The sequence below is a fragment of the Rhynchophorus ferrugineus genome, unplaced genomic scaffold (genome assembly GCF_030347505.1).
Source record: "Rhynchophorus ferrugineus isolate W39M unplaced genomic scaffold, kcgeb_rfMv2 rfM6, whole genome shotgun sequence".
NCBI lineage: Eukaryota > Metazoa > Arthropoda > Insecta > Coleoptera > Curculionidae > Rhynchophorus > Rhynchophorus ferrugineus.
In genome coordinates, this window is record NW_027472585.1 from 14,234,018 (window position 1) to 14,251,267 (window position 17,250).

Sequence of the window (17,250 nt, forward strand, 5' to 3'; positions counted from 1 at the left end):
TGTGTTGGCCAGAGAAGATGGTGATGGTATCATACTTGAATATGTTACTCAAATTAAGACTACACGTGTATGGCTCTGTATATGCGGACATTATAATGGCATATTAATTCAAACATGGCAGTATTTGACGGCAACATGCTAGTTGTAGTAAAAACTTCACTATTGGGAATATTGAGATATTCATTGGTAATAACCCAAACTGAAATCTAATTGAAAGCCTTTCAAGATTGATGCCTCTCTCATATGCTTGAATGTAGAAACCACATTCATTCAATCATCAAGTATCAAGGGTTTATGATCGCTAGACCATTTCTTTTGCAGCTTAGTGTAGACGTCTTTAATAATTTTAGATTCTTTTTTAGGTTTTAGATCTTAGTTTCATTTGATTCAGCTGTTTAAGCGTAAAACATACTGAACAACAAGACAAATCTATTCACAATTATTTTATATATACGTCATTTATATTTGTAACATCAAGACGTCGCAATGTTGCCGCATCAACTCTGAGTTCTAGTTCAATTTAGCTTTTACATACAACGGAATTCCAATCTAAATAAAAAATTGAACAAATATGTTATCAAATATAATTTATTTTAATATTATACATCTAAAAACAGTTAATTATAGAGCCGCAATAGTGAGAGGGAAAATATTGTCTCGTTCTAAACGAACTTAAAAATTGCGATAGGCAATGCATTAAACATTTTGATAAAATACATACAAAAAAAAATTTGAATATACTATATATTGCTTGCTATTCATATTATTTTGCGTATTCCTTGTGTATTGCAAATTCCCTAATATTAATCCACAAGCATAGCAAAATTGTTCATATCCAGTTTTTAGACTCATTGATATAATATTGTCAAACGTCGTTATAATTCGAGAAGTTCCTTCTTTTATCCGACATACAACTCAATCTAACAACTCAGGACAATAACTAAATTAAATCAAACTGTTCCTCATTCAAGACTTATTGTTGATCCGAAAAGAGGGGGCGAATATTAAGACAAATTGTCGCAAAATACCGACACGTTCTAGCCGAGGAATATCTGGAAATTCTCCGTCCGCCCTCACACTGTTACAGTTAAAGAATATTTAGGATCAGATTTTTGGGATGGTCGTTAACACTGGGCGAGAAATATCGCAGAATGGGACCATTAAGATAACTGGATTTATTCTAGACGTACGGAGAGACCGGGAAAAATATGATTGCTGTTAGTGCGGGAGAAAGAGAGAGAGAGAGAGAGAGAGAGAGATAGAACGAGAGACAGAGTGTGGAGGGTGTAGAAATATTTCGAACCGTGATATTCCGTAAATAAGATGCCGAATGATAAGATTATTTTATTGCTCCTTCTTTACGTTTGTGTGGGCCTCGGTCGAACAACACGTGGTATTTGTAGGAAGCTCGTCGATACCTAGTAGGTACCGATGCGGTGCTTTCACTGAATTATTTCGAGCCTGTCTTCAAAATTGCATACGTAATAAGGATGAATCGTTAACAGGAAGTCGTAATATCACCAGGTAATAAATAGTTTTAAATTTAATTTACATCTTGACGACAAGCCAAATTAATAAGCTTGTGAAAGAAACAACACATTACGGGTTTAGTTAATGGATTTGAGGAGCTGTATTAGTAGTAAAAAGTTAGTGGGGCGAATATTTAACTAATGAGTAAGTGGGTGTAGAAGAGTTTTGTGTATAGTCAGTTTTCATTTTTTTTAATTTCATGTTTGAAATTTATAATATTCAAAATAATTAATTATTTGACATCATTAAGTTATCTTCTCTTCGAGCGTACAAATGTTTTGAATATATAAGTGTAGAAATTAGTTTGTAGCGTTGTATAGATGAGGGGTTAGCTAATACAGCAATCCTTTCAAGAATATATTCCCCATTAATTACTTATTTGATGACAAATCAAGTTTTGCTTTATTGATTTAATAAACATTCCAATAACAGCATCAAAAAACCTCCAAATACATTAAATTCATATAGAAGTGTAGCCTGAAATATGGTGAACAAACAAATGAAATAAATCCTGCACATGTAGCTTTTGGCTCTGCGCAGAATATGCCAAGGCATAGAATGTTAAATATATTGGCATGCATCTAGAACGAGCTCTATTTTGGAAGAAGAATAAGTAAATGTATTGGTTCATTAGGCGTTAGATAGCATTAGAAAACAAGCAATTGCTGTACAAACTAATACTTACATCTATTTGGACATATGTTATGGATTGGGACCATGAAGCCTGTTACATCTAATGTAAATGATATGAAATTGATAATGCTCCATATTATGTCTTTAATGAAGTGATACAGTGTAATATAACTTTAGTATCCATAACGGATATAACTGGCAATATTTGTTAAAAGTTTTTCGAAAGAATGTTGGTGCACCCAATATGCTTGCTAATCAGTTAAATATGCGATATGAAAGTGGGGTGCCTAGAATATAACGCTTAGGGCCCTCCGATTTTATTAATCGCCATATATAGATTTTAGAGTAAGCTACTTTACATAGAAACTCACATTAAAATCTTCTATTTATATAAGATTGTTGACACCCTAAGGGTAATAATTAAAAAAATAATATAAATGAAGTCATGGTATTTTAATGGGAGAAAACGATGAGCATGCTTATTTGACCGGAATAAATCACAAAAATTATTAAAATGCCTAAAAATCTGCATATCTACAATACTTTGTACACCCTGTATTATTTCACAAAATTGCTATTGTAGTCACAATCAATACTAACATCATTACTAACATAAATACGGACTAGGATTTAAAGGAAAATTCATACTTAATTAACAATAACTGCAGTAATATTGACGATATGGAAAAGCAACAGCTATCCACCCATATAAACATACAGGCTGGGGATTCAAACTAACCACAATTCAATTCTATTTGATATACGAATTCTATTAAAGCCTATTTTTCCTTCCAACAACAACCAAAACCCTGATTTAACTACGTTTTTAACACAAAAAAATTGAGCAAATTGTCGTGATTTAAAATCTTAATAAAACTTTACCTTGAACCCATTCTATACGTTATTCATAGCCATCACTATTAACTATTTCACCAGGTCTTGACAGTTCGTAATACACCACGCCACGTTAGTTCCACCAAACACAGAACATTGTCTTGTGATCTGGCATTGGAATCGGTCGATTGGCGTCGCCATGTAAAAACAAAGACTATTTGCACTTAGGCCTTTCAAGATAAAACCACTTTTCATCACCCGTCACTTCTATACAGAAATGACATCCGATTGTACCTTTGAAGCAACATTTCACAGATGATTTTTCGATTTTCCATTTGCCTGTCATTTAATTGATGTGACACCCATTTTCTCATCTTTGAATTTTCGCCGTTACTCGTAATCAATCGCTAATAGTTTCTTGGGGCACATTTAATGCTTCTACTAATCGCTTTTGAGTTTGGGTTGGGTCTTCATCGTATAACTCTTGCACTTTCTCACCTTCAAACTTTTCGGTCTACCAGAACGTTCTTTCTTTGAATTTTGGAAACCACACCTCGCATGTTTTGAATGTTGGAGCGCGCTCACCGTAAGTTTCTACCAGTAAACGATGACATTCAGCGGCTTTTTTCTTTTGATCAAATAAGAAAACTAATACGTACGGTAAATGCACGTTTTAATGACGAATCTTGACATTTCCAAAAAGATATAAATCTATGACGGTGTTACTTTCGCAAAATATAACATATATGGCTTTCAAGTTTAATTTCAGTAGAATAACATAGCATATTTGCATATATCATCTACTTAAGGCTAGCGACATCTGTTAGAAAAATCGGTAATGACTTTCTGGTACTCCTTGTAAAAACAAGATCTTGTATCAAGTATTGTAAGTATCTAGTATCAGCAGACGTGAAATATCTCAACAAAGTGAGGGGTAATAACCTTCAAATATGGGCAGTATAATAAGTACACAGGACAGTATATAGAAAGACGACAACTCACTTGATGGAAACACTTATAACGCATGCAGGACACAAGACAAGAGAGGAGGAAAGTCAGAGGACAACTTAAGCTAAAATAGGATGAATATATCAGAGAAACTCTTCAGAAGATAGACAAAACCACTACCGAAGAAAAAACACTGAGTAGAAAGAAAATATGTCGATAAAAAGTTATTTATATAAGGAGAAAATGAAAATAGATAATAAATATAGTACACCTACACTACTTAATATTTTATACAAAAATTTTGCGAATTCATTAATTTTATAAATATAAACGAGTGCTGCTCAATAGCATCATCATTAATTTTGGAAACAAAAACCCAATATATTCAACAAATTAAACGATTTGTACCTCAACTGACGAACGACAGAGGCACGTCTCAATTAAACATCAATCGCAGACGTCGAGGCAATGCCCCATAATTCACCATTATTACCTGGTGTCGGCCGTTTCCTGATTGGGTGCCAGAAGGTGTGGCCGCCGTACCATTATCAACCGACAATTCTTAGAGAACCGCCCCGACTTCAAGCATCGTTTGCCGTCTAATGCGACCGATTATGTTAATAAATGCACCGGGTAAGTGGATCATTAACTAAATCAATTTTATCGCTACGATCATCACAGGAAGAATTATATTTATATGTAAATATAAGTTGTTGGAGCGCTGCGAATAATACGGCGTAACGCTTGTGAGGTCTTTGATCACAGAAGAAGAAGACGGAGAACAAGTTGGTGAGAACATATACTTTAAACGAGGCGTAATAGATAGTTCGGCTAGAGTAATATTGTTGGTAAATTCTCTTTAATGTAACATTTTTCATATTTTATCAACGTTTCATTACAATAAAATGTTTATTAATTGAGTAAAATAATATTTTTAATATATGGATATATGTATAGCAAAATATATTTCCAATATAACTATAAAAAAGTTCTTTTACTCAACTTTGTTTAACAAGGTCAATTAAAAAGTTCTCGGTCTGACACATAGATGGCGCTACTAGAATTAAATTCATATGTTTTTTAGTTAGCCCTAACCCTCAAAAGATGCGTGTATAAGTTTAACAGCTGTCCGATCATTAGTTTGTGAATTATAGCATTTTGAGTGAAACAAATTTTGTTATTGTGTTATTGTGATAAAAATGGATAATCCACAAAATGATTTTGAATGACCGTAGATTGAAACTGAATGAAACAGCATTCACTCTAAAAATATCAACTGAAGGTGTACATCATAGCATTTACGAATATTTGTGTAGGAAAAAAGCTCTGTGCAAAGTGGGTGCCGCGCGAGCTCACGTTTGATCAAAAACAACAACGAGTTGATGATTCGGAGCAGTGTTTAAAGATGATCAAGCGTTATAAGCCCGAGTTTTTGCGTCGATATGTGATGATCGATGAAACATGGGTCTATTAGTTTCCTCCAAAGTCCAGTCGACAGTCATCCGAGTGGACTAACACACGATGAACCCGCTCCAAAGCGTGGGGAATAATTTAAAATAATTTGAGTTTACTAACAAACATAAACAAATAATTTGCTTAGCTATAATTCTAGACGTGGCCCAAGCCTTTGATAAAGTTTGACATGAAAACCACAAATACAAATAATTAGTTAGCCAGACTAGACAGATTGTTAAATTCTGTATTTCTAATCGTCATTCCTGAATAAGGTACCATGACGAATATTCACATTTGAAGTCCATCTATTCTGTAGTACCACCTGGATCAATATTGTATTTGGTCTATACCCGGCATATTCCTAAGAGTGGTTAGTACTAATATTACGACAAGTCTAACTAGAGGCTAGAAACTGCTGTCAATAACATTGCTGGGTCGAGTAAGAAATGAAAAATTCAATTGAATGCTACGAAGATTACACATGCGGATTTGACATCTGAAGATGACCTGCCAGTGATAATTGTTTCTAGACTAATTCCGTGTGCGAACACAGCTAAATACTTGGACATGTCACTTAAAAAAAAAGAAAGAGAGATTGCCTAAACATAAAAATCACAAAGCAGTTCAATTTCTCGACTAGCCGAAGAGATAAAAAACCCTTTGTATTAAGTCTTGTGTTAAAACTGTACTAAATTTTAAAACTATACGTGCATCATTGACTGCAGACCCATCAAACGCTAGTTAAGTTTAGGTCTGAAATGGGCGGGTTTAGAGTGGTATGTAAACAAAAACAATAAGAATATGCAACACCTGTTGTTCACTGGAGGTCAACTCTCGCGAGTGTGATGATTACAAAAACAATTAACATGACAAATATTTTGAAAAACTACCCCATGATTTTATAAGTTGGTCTTTGTACAAGTTTTCGTGATACGCTCTCTTGTGATATAATTTTGCATTCTATGCACTCGTATGTGTATCCATATTACTCAATATAATAACATGTCGTTAAAACAGGACAACATTTTTTGGACAAAGATAATATTATTAAATATCTAGTGCCTTGAACCTATAAATATTTAATGAATTATACTTCATTAGGCTACATATTGCCACTGACGTTTGCTTGAACCTTGTCACTTTATCATATTTTAATAAACTGGTATATGTATATGTGTTGGTTGATAAATGTTTCAAACATTCCGAACAATGTTTTCCTGTATATATGGCACAACGTGTACCAACATCGAATAAAACTAAGTAAATAAATGAAGCGAAACAGATATTTAATTCAATTTGACAGGATAATTAGGAATTAATAATTAGGATAATTAAATTAATTAAATGTGTTAAAGCATATCTAAATGAAAATTATCGAAAGGTACTTATTGTAGTGTTATGTTCTTATATGTTTTGTAGGTGTTTATAACACCATAGTTTTACAACGACTACTTGGTCAAAAATACGGAGGTCGCAAATTTTAAATAACAAAAAGTAACAAAACAAAACTACTAGTAATATTTTCTCCCACTATATGGTAATAAAATTTAAATAACAAATAATAAAAACTTGGGTTTGGGAACCCAAACAGTTATATTAATTTAGATTTGTTTCGTTGGTGATTTTCAACGATTATTATTACATATTTTATTTTGAAATATTTTTTTTGTGTTAAACATCTAAGTTTGATTATTTTCCAATTTTTAGTGAAATCCTTATTAATTTTTTGGAGTCGGTTCAATTTTTTTTCTAAAAATATTTTATATTTCTCTTTTTAGTGTTAGTTATTCACTCAATAAATTACGTAGTTATTCTATTTAATATGACAATGGGTAGGCCAAGTAAAGCTGCAGTTCGTATCAGGGAAAATAGGAATAAAGAAACAGTGATTGAAAATAAGGAACGCTTCAGGCCCCGGGGTCCGATATCTAGCGTAGGTGATTTGACAAATGTCCTAACTAAACTGGAATAGCAAAAAATTGTTCTCCGTGCCGGGGAATTGAACCCACGACCTCCGTTTGCAAGCTAAACGCCATTACACAATAGATGTAGTAGCACAATATTAATTTTGAATATTTCTACGAGGTCTTATGTGCTAGTCGTTGTGCTTAAGAAGTCAACTGAACGACTTCCGATTTTCCGCCGCATCAGCTCAGCGGTAACATTATACACAAATATCTGATTATTTTAAATAAAAAATATGTGAAAACTTTGTGCGTGCCTTTAAAATTTGAGCGTTTGCCTCGGTATCCCCAACTTTCGCACCAAAGATCCTGATTTGGTTATAATGAGACCACCTCGGGAGGCCACTCTTTCGAATAAAATAAGAATTTTGAAAATGGACCCGCTATTGACGGAGAACGGCAACATATATAATGTATATATATAGGTGCTTTATAGAAGAGTGGGAAGAGAAGACTATACACGTCATTGCCATTGCAGATAGCATACTGGACTTGGACTGTCCTGACCAAATATTGGAACCTGCAGTCGAACTGGAGACCGAGGTTGTAGAGCCAGGGGATAGGAACTTTATCGATTTGAAGGTGGTAGGCGCGGAACTCCTTCTTGCGATGGAACAGAGTTGCGATGGAACCTTCAGTTTTGCTCGGGTTAATCTGCAGCCGCCAGAATTTGTATCACGCAAACGCCTGGTTCAGTTGGACTTGCAGTTTGTCGCGAATAACGTCCAGATTGTAGCCGGAAATGAAAAAATCTGTGTCATAAAATGTTGTGTGGGAATGTTTGTGGGGTGAGAAATCAGCTATGTATAGGTTGAACAAGGCAAGAGCTAGTGGAGCACCTTGCGGAACTCCTGCGGGGATTTGTTTACGAGAGGCGGATTTGTTTACTGCGTCACCGATCCCCACTTGAAAGGAATTACCGTCCAAGTATAAATCTATCAGTGATATTAGGTCATTCGGTAGACCAAGCTTTGAATATTAGACTGTCGTGAAATGCTTGGTCGAAAGCTTTCGAAACATCCAAAAAGACGGCTCCAGTTTTTCAACCTTTCCTTAATGCTTGGTGAATTTCTACTGCAACGCGATGTAGGTTTAAATGTTTGGCACGGAAACCGAATTGTTCGTTCGGGATTATGTTGTGTGCGTCGGTAAAGCTGTTTATAGCGTGTATTATCGCTTTTTCGGCACGTTTGGAGAGTGAACTAATCAGGCTGGGGCCTATAATCAAATGGATTGGATTTGGCTCTCTTTTTTAGAATGACAGCGACGAGCGCATGTTTCCAATTCTTCGGGAAACGCTTCAACCTCAGTATGAAGTTGATGATTTTTTGAAGTCGATTAGGAATGATACGAATATATCATATCCGTATCAGTGGCGCTATATAATATTTGTAAATTGATAAAATATAATTAATCGTAAATAATTATTATAAGCACACGAACCCTAACTTGAAAGTGGAAAATAATTGTTGACTTTTACTACATATTTACGAATAAGCGAAAAGCTAAAAAAAAATTTACGGACAATAAGATTTATAAATTTGTTTGTAAGTAAAACTACCGGGAATTGGGTAAAATAGGGTAAATGTAAGATCGGGTCTTGTTCTTTTTAACAAAATTTCTCCTTATCAGTCAACAACAAAAAAAAATTCATTTCAACCGAGAAAATGGTGAATAAACAAAGGGTTAAAACAAAACATTTCCAAGAAATAAAATTCGGAAACAAGCGGATAGTTAAAAAATACTTTCGCACAATAAGATCGAAACAGTCCAGGAGAATCAATTAAAGTCGGTCGGCAAAGATTCCGCCTCGCTGTACCTTCCATTAGTCGAATTGTCGAACTAGCCCCGTCCCAGCGATCCATTAAGGATGCAACGGACTATTAGGACCCAACTGAGCTTGCGGACCGTCTCCGTGACCCCCGTTTCTCGTTATTCCGGATACTAATTTTATTTTCTTAATGTTAAACGGCGCTCCGTTTTTTCTTCCGTTTTTCCTCGTACAAAAACGGTAAAATGAAAGACAAATATTTGCCGTGTCCCCGGAAAATATTCAGAAACTTCTCCGGCAAATATTTTTCCAATCAGTGTTATTAAACTCGAAAAAAAACTTTTTTCTTGTTTCAGAAATATTCAATGAATGGAAGGTTCATTATAATTTCTTTTGTTTTCCAAAAAGAATGTTCCCAAATAATTATAAGGTACGTTTTTATATCAGCTTTGCTCAAGAGTTCTCGCTGTGTGGCCACACATGTTTATTTTTTATATAATAGTTATAATATAGAAAGATATATAGTCAAGACGGGGATTTGTATAACTATTCCTTGAGTTGTGATAACACGAGAAAAACTTACTAAATTGTTAAACCTTCTAAAATTTTCAATGAGCTTACATCTTCTGGACTCCCAAATTAAATAATTATGTTTTGGGATATCATTTATAATCTGTCTGTATAACCAGAAAAGTAGGGATACTAGTTTTAATGATATATTCATATAGTACGATTAATACCGCACTGGGTATTCTTAGAAATCGGTATAGTATCTGACGATGTGACGTGAGAAGTGATAAGTTAATATTATATGGATTTCGTTTACATTTAAATAACAATTGTGCCCGAAGCCAGCTTGGTGGTGCAGTGGTAAAGGCGATGGGTCGGTCCTCCTACTGTTGCGATAGCCGCGGGTTCGAATCCTGCTGGGGTATGGTCGTAAATTTATGTTTGTGATTGTTTAAAATTTGTGAATGTTCTAGGCAAGAGTGTAAAATCCGACAAGGAAAATGATCCCAGTCAAGCCAGTAACTAGGCTGGGTAAGACCGGATATCTTGTGGGATGATTTCTAAAGTTGGTCACTCGCCAGTCGGTAGGCTTAGTGCTGAGGACCGTGGTTCGGAGCCCACTTTAAACTTTAGGCCCAGTCCAGATAAACCCATAGTTGGTAAAAGGAGATTTTAAAACATATATATAAAAAAATTGTGCCCGATATATTATCTATATTATTTCAAGTATAATAAAAACTGTTAATCAAATAAGTTGCCATAGTTATACAGCGAAATATTTCTTGATATAATTCAGAAGAGTTCGCGGAAAATGATTTCAGTTTAAGCGGTAATATGTTATATTTGGATCCCAAGGGTAGATTGAATATGTTCATCGTTCTTTAAATATAAAGTATCACAATTAGGAAACATCCAAGCTTTGAAAAGTCTATGGAGTTCTGGGACAAGCATCACTATTCATGAGGGAACGCCATTACAAGCAAATTAAAATTAAAACAAGGAACTGAAAACTATAAATTAATGTTGGCTAATGGAGCACACAGTTCAGGGTATACGGCCACCAAAGGCAGATTGCAGTAGCTCAATTGCTAAATGATATACTATTGGAATATGAACACTTTAAAACTAGAGACAACATTCTATATATGTTATATAATTTTAACTTGGTGAATGTTATCTAAGGAAGAAAACGATCACGTATGCTCTTTTGATAAATAGTGAGGTTACATAGCGTGACTAATATGGCAAGGGATATTTTAAGTAATGGGTGTGGTGTTTAGTTATATGATATGACGAATGATGTACCTGCAGAAAGATGTACCTGAATTTTAGGAGTTTAGTTTTTATCAGAATAACATTAGACCAGCAGTATTGTCAGCGCAATAATTCCAAGAATATATAAATTATTTTGCCTTAAAATAAAAATGTTATTAAAATATTAAAATGAATTGTTTTAAATGCTCCATGTTTCATAACTTTCATTGATGCTGTTGAAATAAAAAGTAACCCTATTTTTCCCAAAAATACACCAAACTATCTTACGTAATTTCATAACATGACATATTTTTCCAAAAAAATATATTATGTTCCGTATTTAGTTGTAATTATATTCATTAAGCTATGTATAATATACAAATACAAAAATATAACTGAATTAAGCGTCAGTAGGAATATATGGGATAGACTAAAACAGAAGGGGAATGAATACTAATTTGTGTAATGGAAGTATAAAAAAAACTTGAATTACCTCTGAACTCTTCTCTACTACAAGCGATGTCATTTATACTTTGTGATTCGGTATTATTGTTGTTAAGTTCTAAGGTTTTTAGCTTTGTAATTGGAAATTTGACCTTAAAAAAATAATCTTCTTCAGGGCGATGGACACTCATGGACAAAATTCATGCAAATACTCGAAACTTGGTTGTTGCAAGATCATCGTATGATTTACTTTGACATTGAGCAGTCATTGGGCAGTAGTATGACTAGCATCAATAAGATAGTTAGATGCGAAAAAGGTTTAGACATGCCGAGTATCCTATAATTTGACATCTGAAAAAGTGCTCTTATCAATAGATCAAAAGTGCATGAAAAACAGTGCATAACATCTACACATTTGGCAAACATTGGATCTATGCGCATGACCAATTAAAAAAAATCTACTGTATGAGTCCTCCAAAACAAGCCAAATTTGTTATAATGTCGGCCACAGTGTAGTTTTAGCAACGTAGAACGATGAATTCTGAATGGTACACAACATTTGTTTACCAGAAATACTTCGTCAAATACGAAGAAAGAAACGGATCTTTATTCATCATGAGTGAGCTCTTACTTATCGGCCGAGACTACCATCTGTTTAATTAGCCAAAAGTTCGAAATGTATAGTTTTGGTTTGGCACCAAATTACTTTGTTACATTCCCGCACACCAAGAATAAATTGTGTAGTCAATGTTTTTCGGTGCTTGAAGAAGTACGTTGCTCAAAAACCATATTTTGGAGGTCCCCCTATAAGAATAGAATTTTTTTTACAAATAACAGGTGGGGCAAAAATCCCTTTAACATTTTGATTGCGCGCCATCTTGGTTATGTGACGTTTAGCTCAGTTTTCCGTTGTATTTTTAACCGTTGTATTGTGTAGACATCGAAATTTTATTGTGAATAAATATACGCCACAAGAACAAGCAGAAATGGTAACAATATTTATTGAAAATTTTCGTTCCCTTCTTGCCGCTCGGCGGAAATTGCGTCAAAAATAACCTAATCGTTCAGTGCCTCACAAAACCATAATTTATCGTTTACATGAGAATTTTCGACAGTACGGTGCGACAGAAGACAGGCCTCGTTTTGGAAGACAACGGACGTCTCGTAAAACTGAGAATGTGGCTCTGGTGCGCGATAGTGTTGCAGAATCTCCAGATACATCAAACGTGGTTCCCAGTTACAAATTTCTGCACGCAGTTTAAGGCGTTATTTTGAAAACTGATTTGAAAATGTTCCAGTACAAAATTCAGTAGGACCAAAAATTGCAACCGAGAGATCCTGATCAACGAGTTAAGTACAATAATGCAATCCTAGGGCTGTCTGGTGAAATTGAAGATTTTTAGTGTAAACTGATAAACTGATGATGAAGTCCATTTTCTTCTCAGTGGCCGCATTATTAACTAGAATAGTCAGTTTCGGGGAATACACAATCCTCAATTAATTCATGAAACATCATTGCACCCACTGAAAAAAACTGTATGGTGTGGTATTCATGCTGGAAACATCATTGGTGTCTGTTTTGAAAAGGACAAATGTGTTACTATTACTGCTGAACGGTACCAAGACATGATTCGAAATTTTCTTGTATCTGAAATGGAAGAGCAAGGACTAGAGGACATGTGGTTTCAGCAAGATGGGGCCAAAGGCACAAACAACTTGTTCAACAATTCAATTATCGAATGACGTTTTTCTACTAAGAACAATTTCGCAAAGTGACGATTTAGCATGGCCAACCAGATCTCCGGATTTAACAGCACCAGAGTTTTCCTTGGGGTTTTTTAAAATCAAAAATTTATGTGAATAAGCCCCAAACGATTCAGCATCTTAAACATCTCAGATGTTGCAGTATGTCATAAAAAACAAAAATAACGAAAAAAAAATTTAAAGTTCAAATAAACTTTTTATGAAAACCAAACTTACTTATCTTTTATTTGAGCAAATTTACAGGCAATCAAAATGGTAGCGGGACTTTTGCTCCACGTTGTGTTAGTTTAACTGCGTGCAAATTTATTGTATTGATCTTTTCATTAGACGGTACAAGATATAAATATTTTTGTTATATCAGAAAGTAATTAATTAAAATTCCTTCAGCGTAGTTTCATTTGGAATGTCCAGTTATATGATTCACTATACGAATCGATATGTTGCCAACTATTTCTTGGAAAAATAAAAATGAGTTGATAGGAGAATAAAGGACTGGTACACAAAAATATTTGTGTTGTGGAAGATAAAAACAGTTTAAAATAAAGAATATAGTTTTAAAAATTCATTTAAATTTTATTATACATGTCGTAAATTTCAGCTATAACCCTACAGAAGATCCCTGTGGCATATGTTGTTAAATAAATAAACATAAAAGGCTGATATGTCTTTATATTGATACCAAACCTCACCAGGAATAATAAAAATCCAACCGCATAATTTATTATTAAATTTTGCGCAAAAGTTTATGGAAAATATTATGACTTCTTATTTTTTTTATTTTCACTATCTTATGAGTTTATGAGCCACCTTTCGAGCTGGTCGCCATTATATTTTATGACTTTCCTGACGTCAGTTATCGATCAGTCCATTAATCAACGATAATCCTAATTATCGACAAATTATAAAGTAAAATTCGAGTTTTATTGCCCAACATCCTGGTTATAAAATTGGTTATATTCTAGTAATGATGTACGTTGCGATAATATCGATACTGATTTAATTAGTCTAGTTTATATTGGTGTAAAATATAACTCCATATACTTTTCGTCGCTGTTTTAGGACCGGAAATAATGACGAAAAGTAGTAATAATCCAAATAATTTTAAATAACTAATTTACCAAAGAAGAATCCTATCCGTTTACGATTTGTTCGCATTTTGGTCAATCTGGAGAGAATGATTCTGTATTTCTTACAAAAATCCACAGTATTATATTCATTGCATTTATTCACCTCTTGATTATTTTTCACTTAAAATTTATCAAAATAATCCAGGGCTCAAATAATGTTTGCTAGTTTATAACCTGTAGTAATTATACCTAATATCAAAATAATTTAGTCTACATCTGAAAACCAGACGGCGACCGGCTGTTAGACATATGAAAAATTCTTGAAAGCAATAGTGATAAGACCTTTTAGCTCTTTTCTGTAAATTATTGTGGCTGTATAATTAACTGTAGTTTTTAGATATACTATAATGTTAAAATAAATTATATTTCTTCGATTATTTTATTTAGATTAGAATTTTCTTGTATGTCAAAGCCAAACTGAACTAAAACCAGAGTTGCATGCAACATTGCAATGTTTTGACGTCACAAATATCCATGACGCATTACTAAAAAACTTTAAATAGACTATATATAATATTATTTTTCTGCTTCTGTCTCGCATTATACAAGCTAAACTAAATTCAATAAAAATAAAGGTAAAATATATATCTTACCTCCAAGGCTCTCTCCTTGACTAAATGATAAGGGCAAGGCAAATTCATCCTGTCCCCAAGATGGCGAGACATAGTGCCATACAATAGGGAGCAAAAACAGCAAAATACTGAAACAAATATCAGATATTAAAAAGGGGTAGTCCATTTCTTTCAAAAGGTAGTTATGTCAAATTATAACTTCATAGCATGATTAGAACTTTATAATTAATGTTTTAGACGTTGTTCTTAAATCACAAATAATATTTAAAACATTTTATTTTACATATAAAAACATATAATACCAGTGGAATGGTATTATTGGTAGTGCATATGCTACAACGCGCTAGTAGTGTGACCTTGAAAAAGGTGCGTTTATGCCAGACTGTGAGATGTGATGAATGATGTATCCATTCTTTGAAAATACACCCGCCTTCTGCTGGTGGATTCCTACACAAGCATCACACGCCTGAACTAGGTGTTACTGTGAACTAATATACTGGTATTTAGGAATAGTCTTTTAGGCTAAATGTTGTGGCTCGGTGAATGGAGGTAAAACGAAATGAAGCAGTGGTGTTTATATTATGTGACCGTTATTTATTGGCTATATAAAAAATGTCACAAATACAATCAGATAAAACGGATGGCAGCGGTGTTACCAGGAGACGGGGCTTGGGCAGTCGATGGTGGCACATCTAAACCAAACGATGGTTGAGCACTGAATGAATCGAAATACCCTTCAATAACATCCCAGATAAACGTTTCGGGGTTGCCGCCAGCTATTCGTTATCGGGTTCTAGTTGGCGCTGCTGGCACCCCGCCCGTGTTCAACATCTGAGATAATATTTCTGGGTATTTTGTAGACCGTTGTTCCACGATGTAAAATACGATATGCCTCAAGGTCGCTACAATACTCCCCTGCCAGAATTTTACATACAATTACTCCAAGCAACAAAAATACAAAAATGTATGAAAAAATATCAAATACAAACAAAAATTAGATACCAAACAAAATGTGCTGCATGAAAAGGGCTTTGAAAAACATGATAAATCGAAACGGTTGTGGTTGGTCCGGTTGCGATCTGGTACGGCTGTTTATATCTTCCGGTCCTACAGATACCGTTGCTTCATCGTTGCTTTGGTACTTGAACGTGGTCCATCGACGACGTTGAGAACAAGCTATTTTTCGGACAGGGCTCCCGTAATCGACGCTGTGGGAGGATCGATTGTTCGACGACGTGGTAGCTTATTTTCTTTGACGACAAGACTTTAGCAATTCTGGTACCTCGGCGAAGACATGACGAGTCTACGGTGACTGCAATCGATACCTAACTTCTGAAGCTGCTCTGTGACTAATTCGTAGTCACATACGTTACGGTAATTCAGAAAAAACAAATAACGACGGTATCTGACCGAAGCTGCCCAAAGCCTTTCAAATCAAAATGTCAGCCATTATGACGGAGACGGCGTGCGAAGGAAGACATTATGATCTAAACATAGCGCCGAAAGAAACATTTAGCCGAGACGCTGATGATTAAGCAGTGATGCAAAAATATCTATGAGTTCAAAAGATTGTGAAAGAAAATTTTGACAAAAAATTTTAAAAAATGAATTGGAAATAATGAAATGAAATTTAAGCTTCTTTGTTCTAGCACTAAAATAAAATCTAATGAGGAACAAATGTTTGAATGAATGTAATATAGAAGGAATTTCAAAAGGAATAGGAATAAAATGAAAAGGAATATTGAAGGTAAAATCGAAAACGAATCTAATTAAAAATATTGAAAATGTTGCAACAAAAAAATATAACGGCAACGTAAAATACACCATGTGGTACGTGCAACACGATTTCCAACTCTATTCACGAGTCCATACCCAATTTTGAGAAAGATCACGTCGGGGTCAGCACTTTAGGGTAGCACTGAATGAATCGAAATACCCTTCAATGATATCCCAGGTAAACGTCTCGCGGTTGCCGCCAGCTATTCCTTATCGGGTTCTAGTTGGCGCTGCTGGCACCCCGCCCGTGTTCAACATTTGAGGTTATATTTCTGGGTATTTTGTAGACCGTTATTCCACGATGTAAAATTCGACATGCCTCAAGGTCGCTACAGCCTATTCAGGGTGTATGACCACCAAAGACGAATTGGTGTAGCACAGTTGCTAAGCCTAGATTATTGGAGTACTATGTGTACACCAAAGCTTGTGAAGCCATTCTATATAGACTATACCATGTAAATTTGAGAACTAACGGTGTAATTCAGAATGTCATCAAAGGAAAACTGGCGAAAGAATCACTGCAAAACCTGTGTTATCAAGTTGTGAGATGTGGTGTGATATATAATTAATGATTTCGTTTGCACTAGAATAGAGTTCAAATGAGAGAGTCGTTTGTACAATGGCTTCAATAAACTGCCACTTAATTTCAATAAAATTAGACAACCTCA

The 17,250-nt window shown here is 34.5% G+C and overlaps 1 protein-coding gene across 7 annotated transcripts in view; it reads right to left on the reverse strand.

Annotated features, from left to right (window-relative positions):
- Mp (collagen XV/XVIII-type protein multiplexin) overlaps positions 1 to 17,250 on the reverse strand; it is a 754,107-nt gene that overhangs the window by 550,494 nt on the left and 186,363 nt on the right. For all 7 annotated transcript variants that reach the window (XR_013006194.1, XM_076407452.1, XM_076407453.1 and 4 more), the window contains exon 2: positions 14,828 to 14,934. Coding sequence is in view for 6 of the 7 variants with exons in the window: in XM_076407452.1 (XP_076263567.1) it covers positions 14,828 to 14,934 (107 nt within the window). In the remaining variant the exon portion in view is untranslated. The remainder of the gene's footprint in view (positions 1 to 14,827; positions 14,935 to 17,250) is intronic.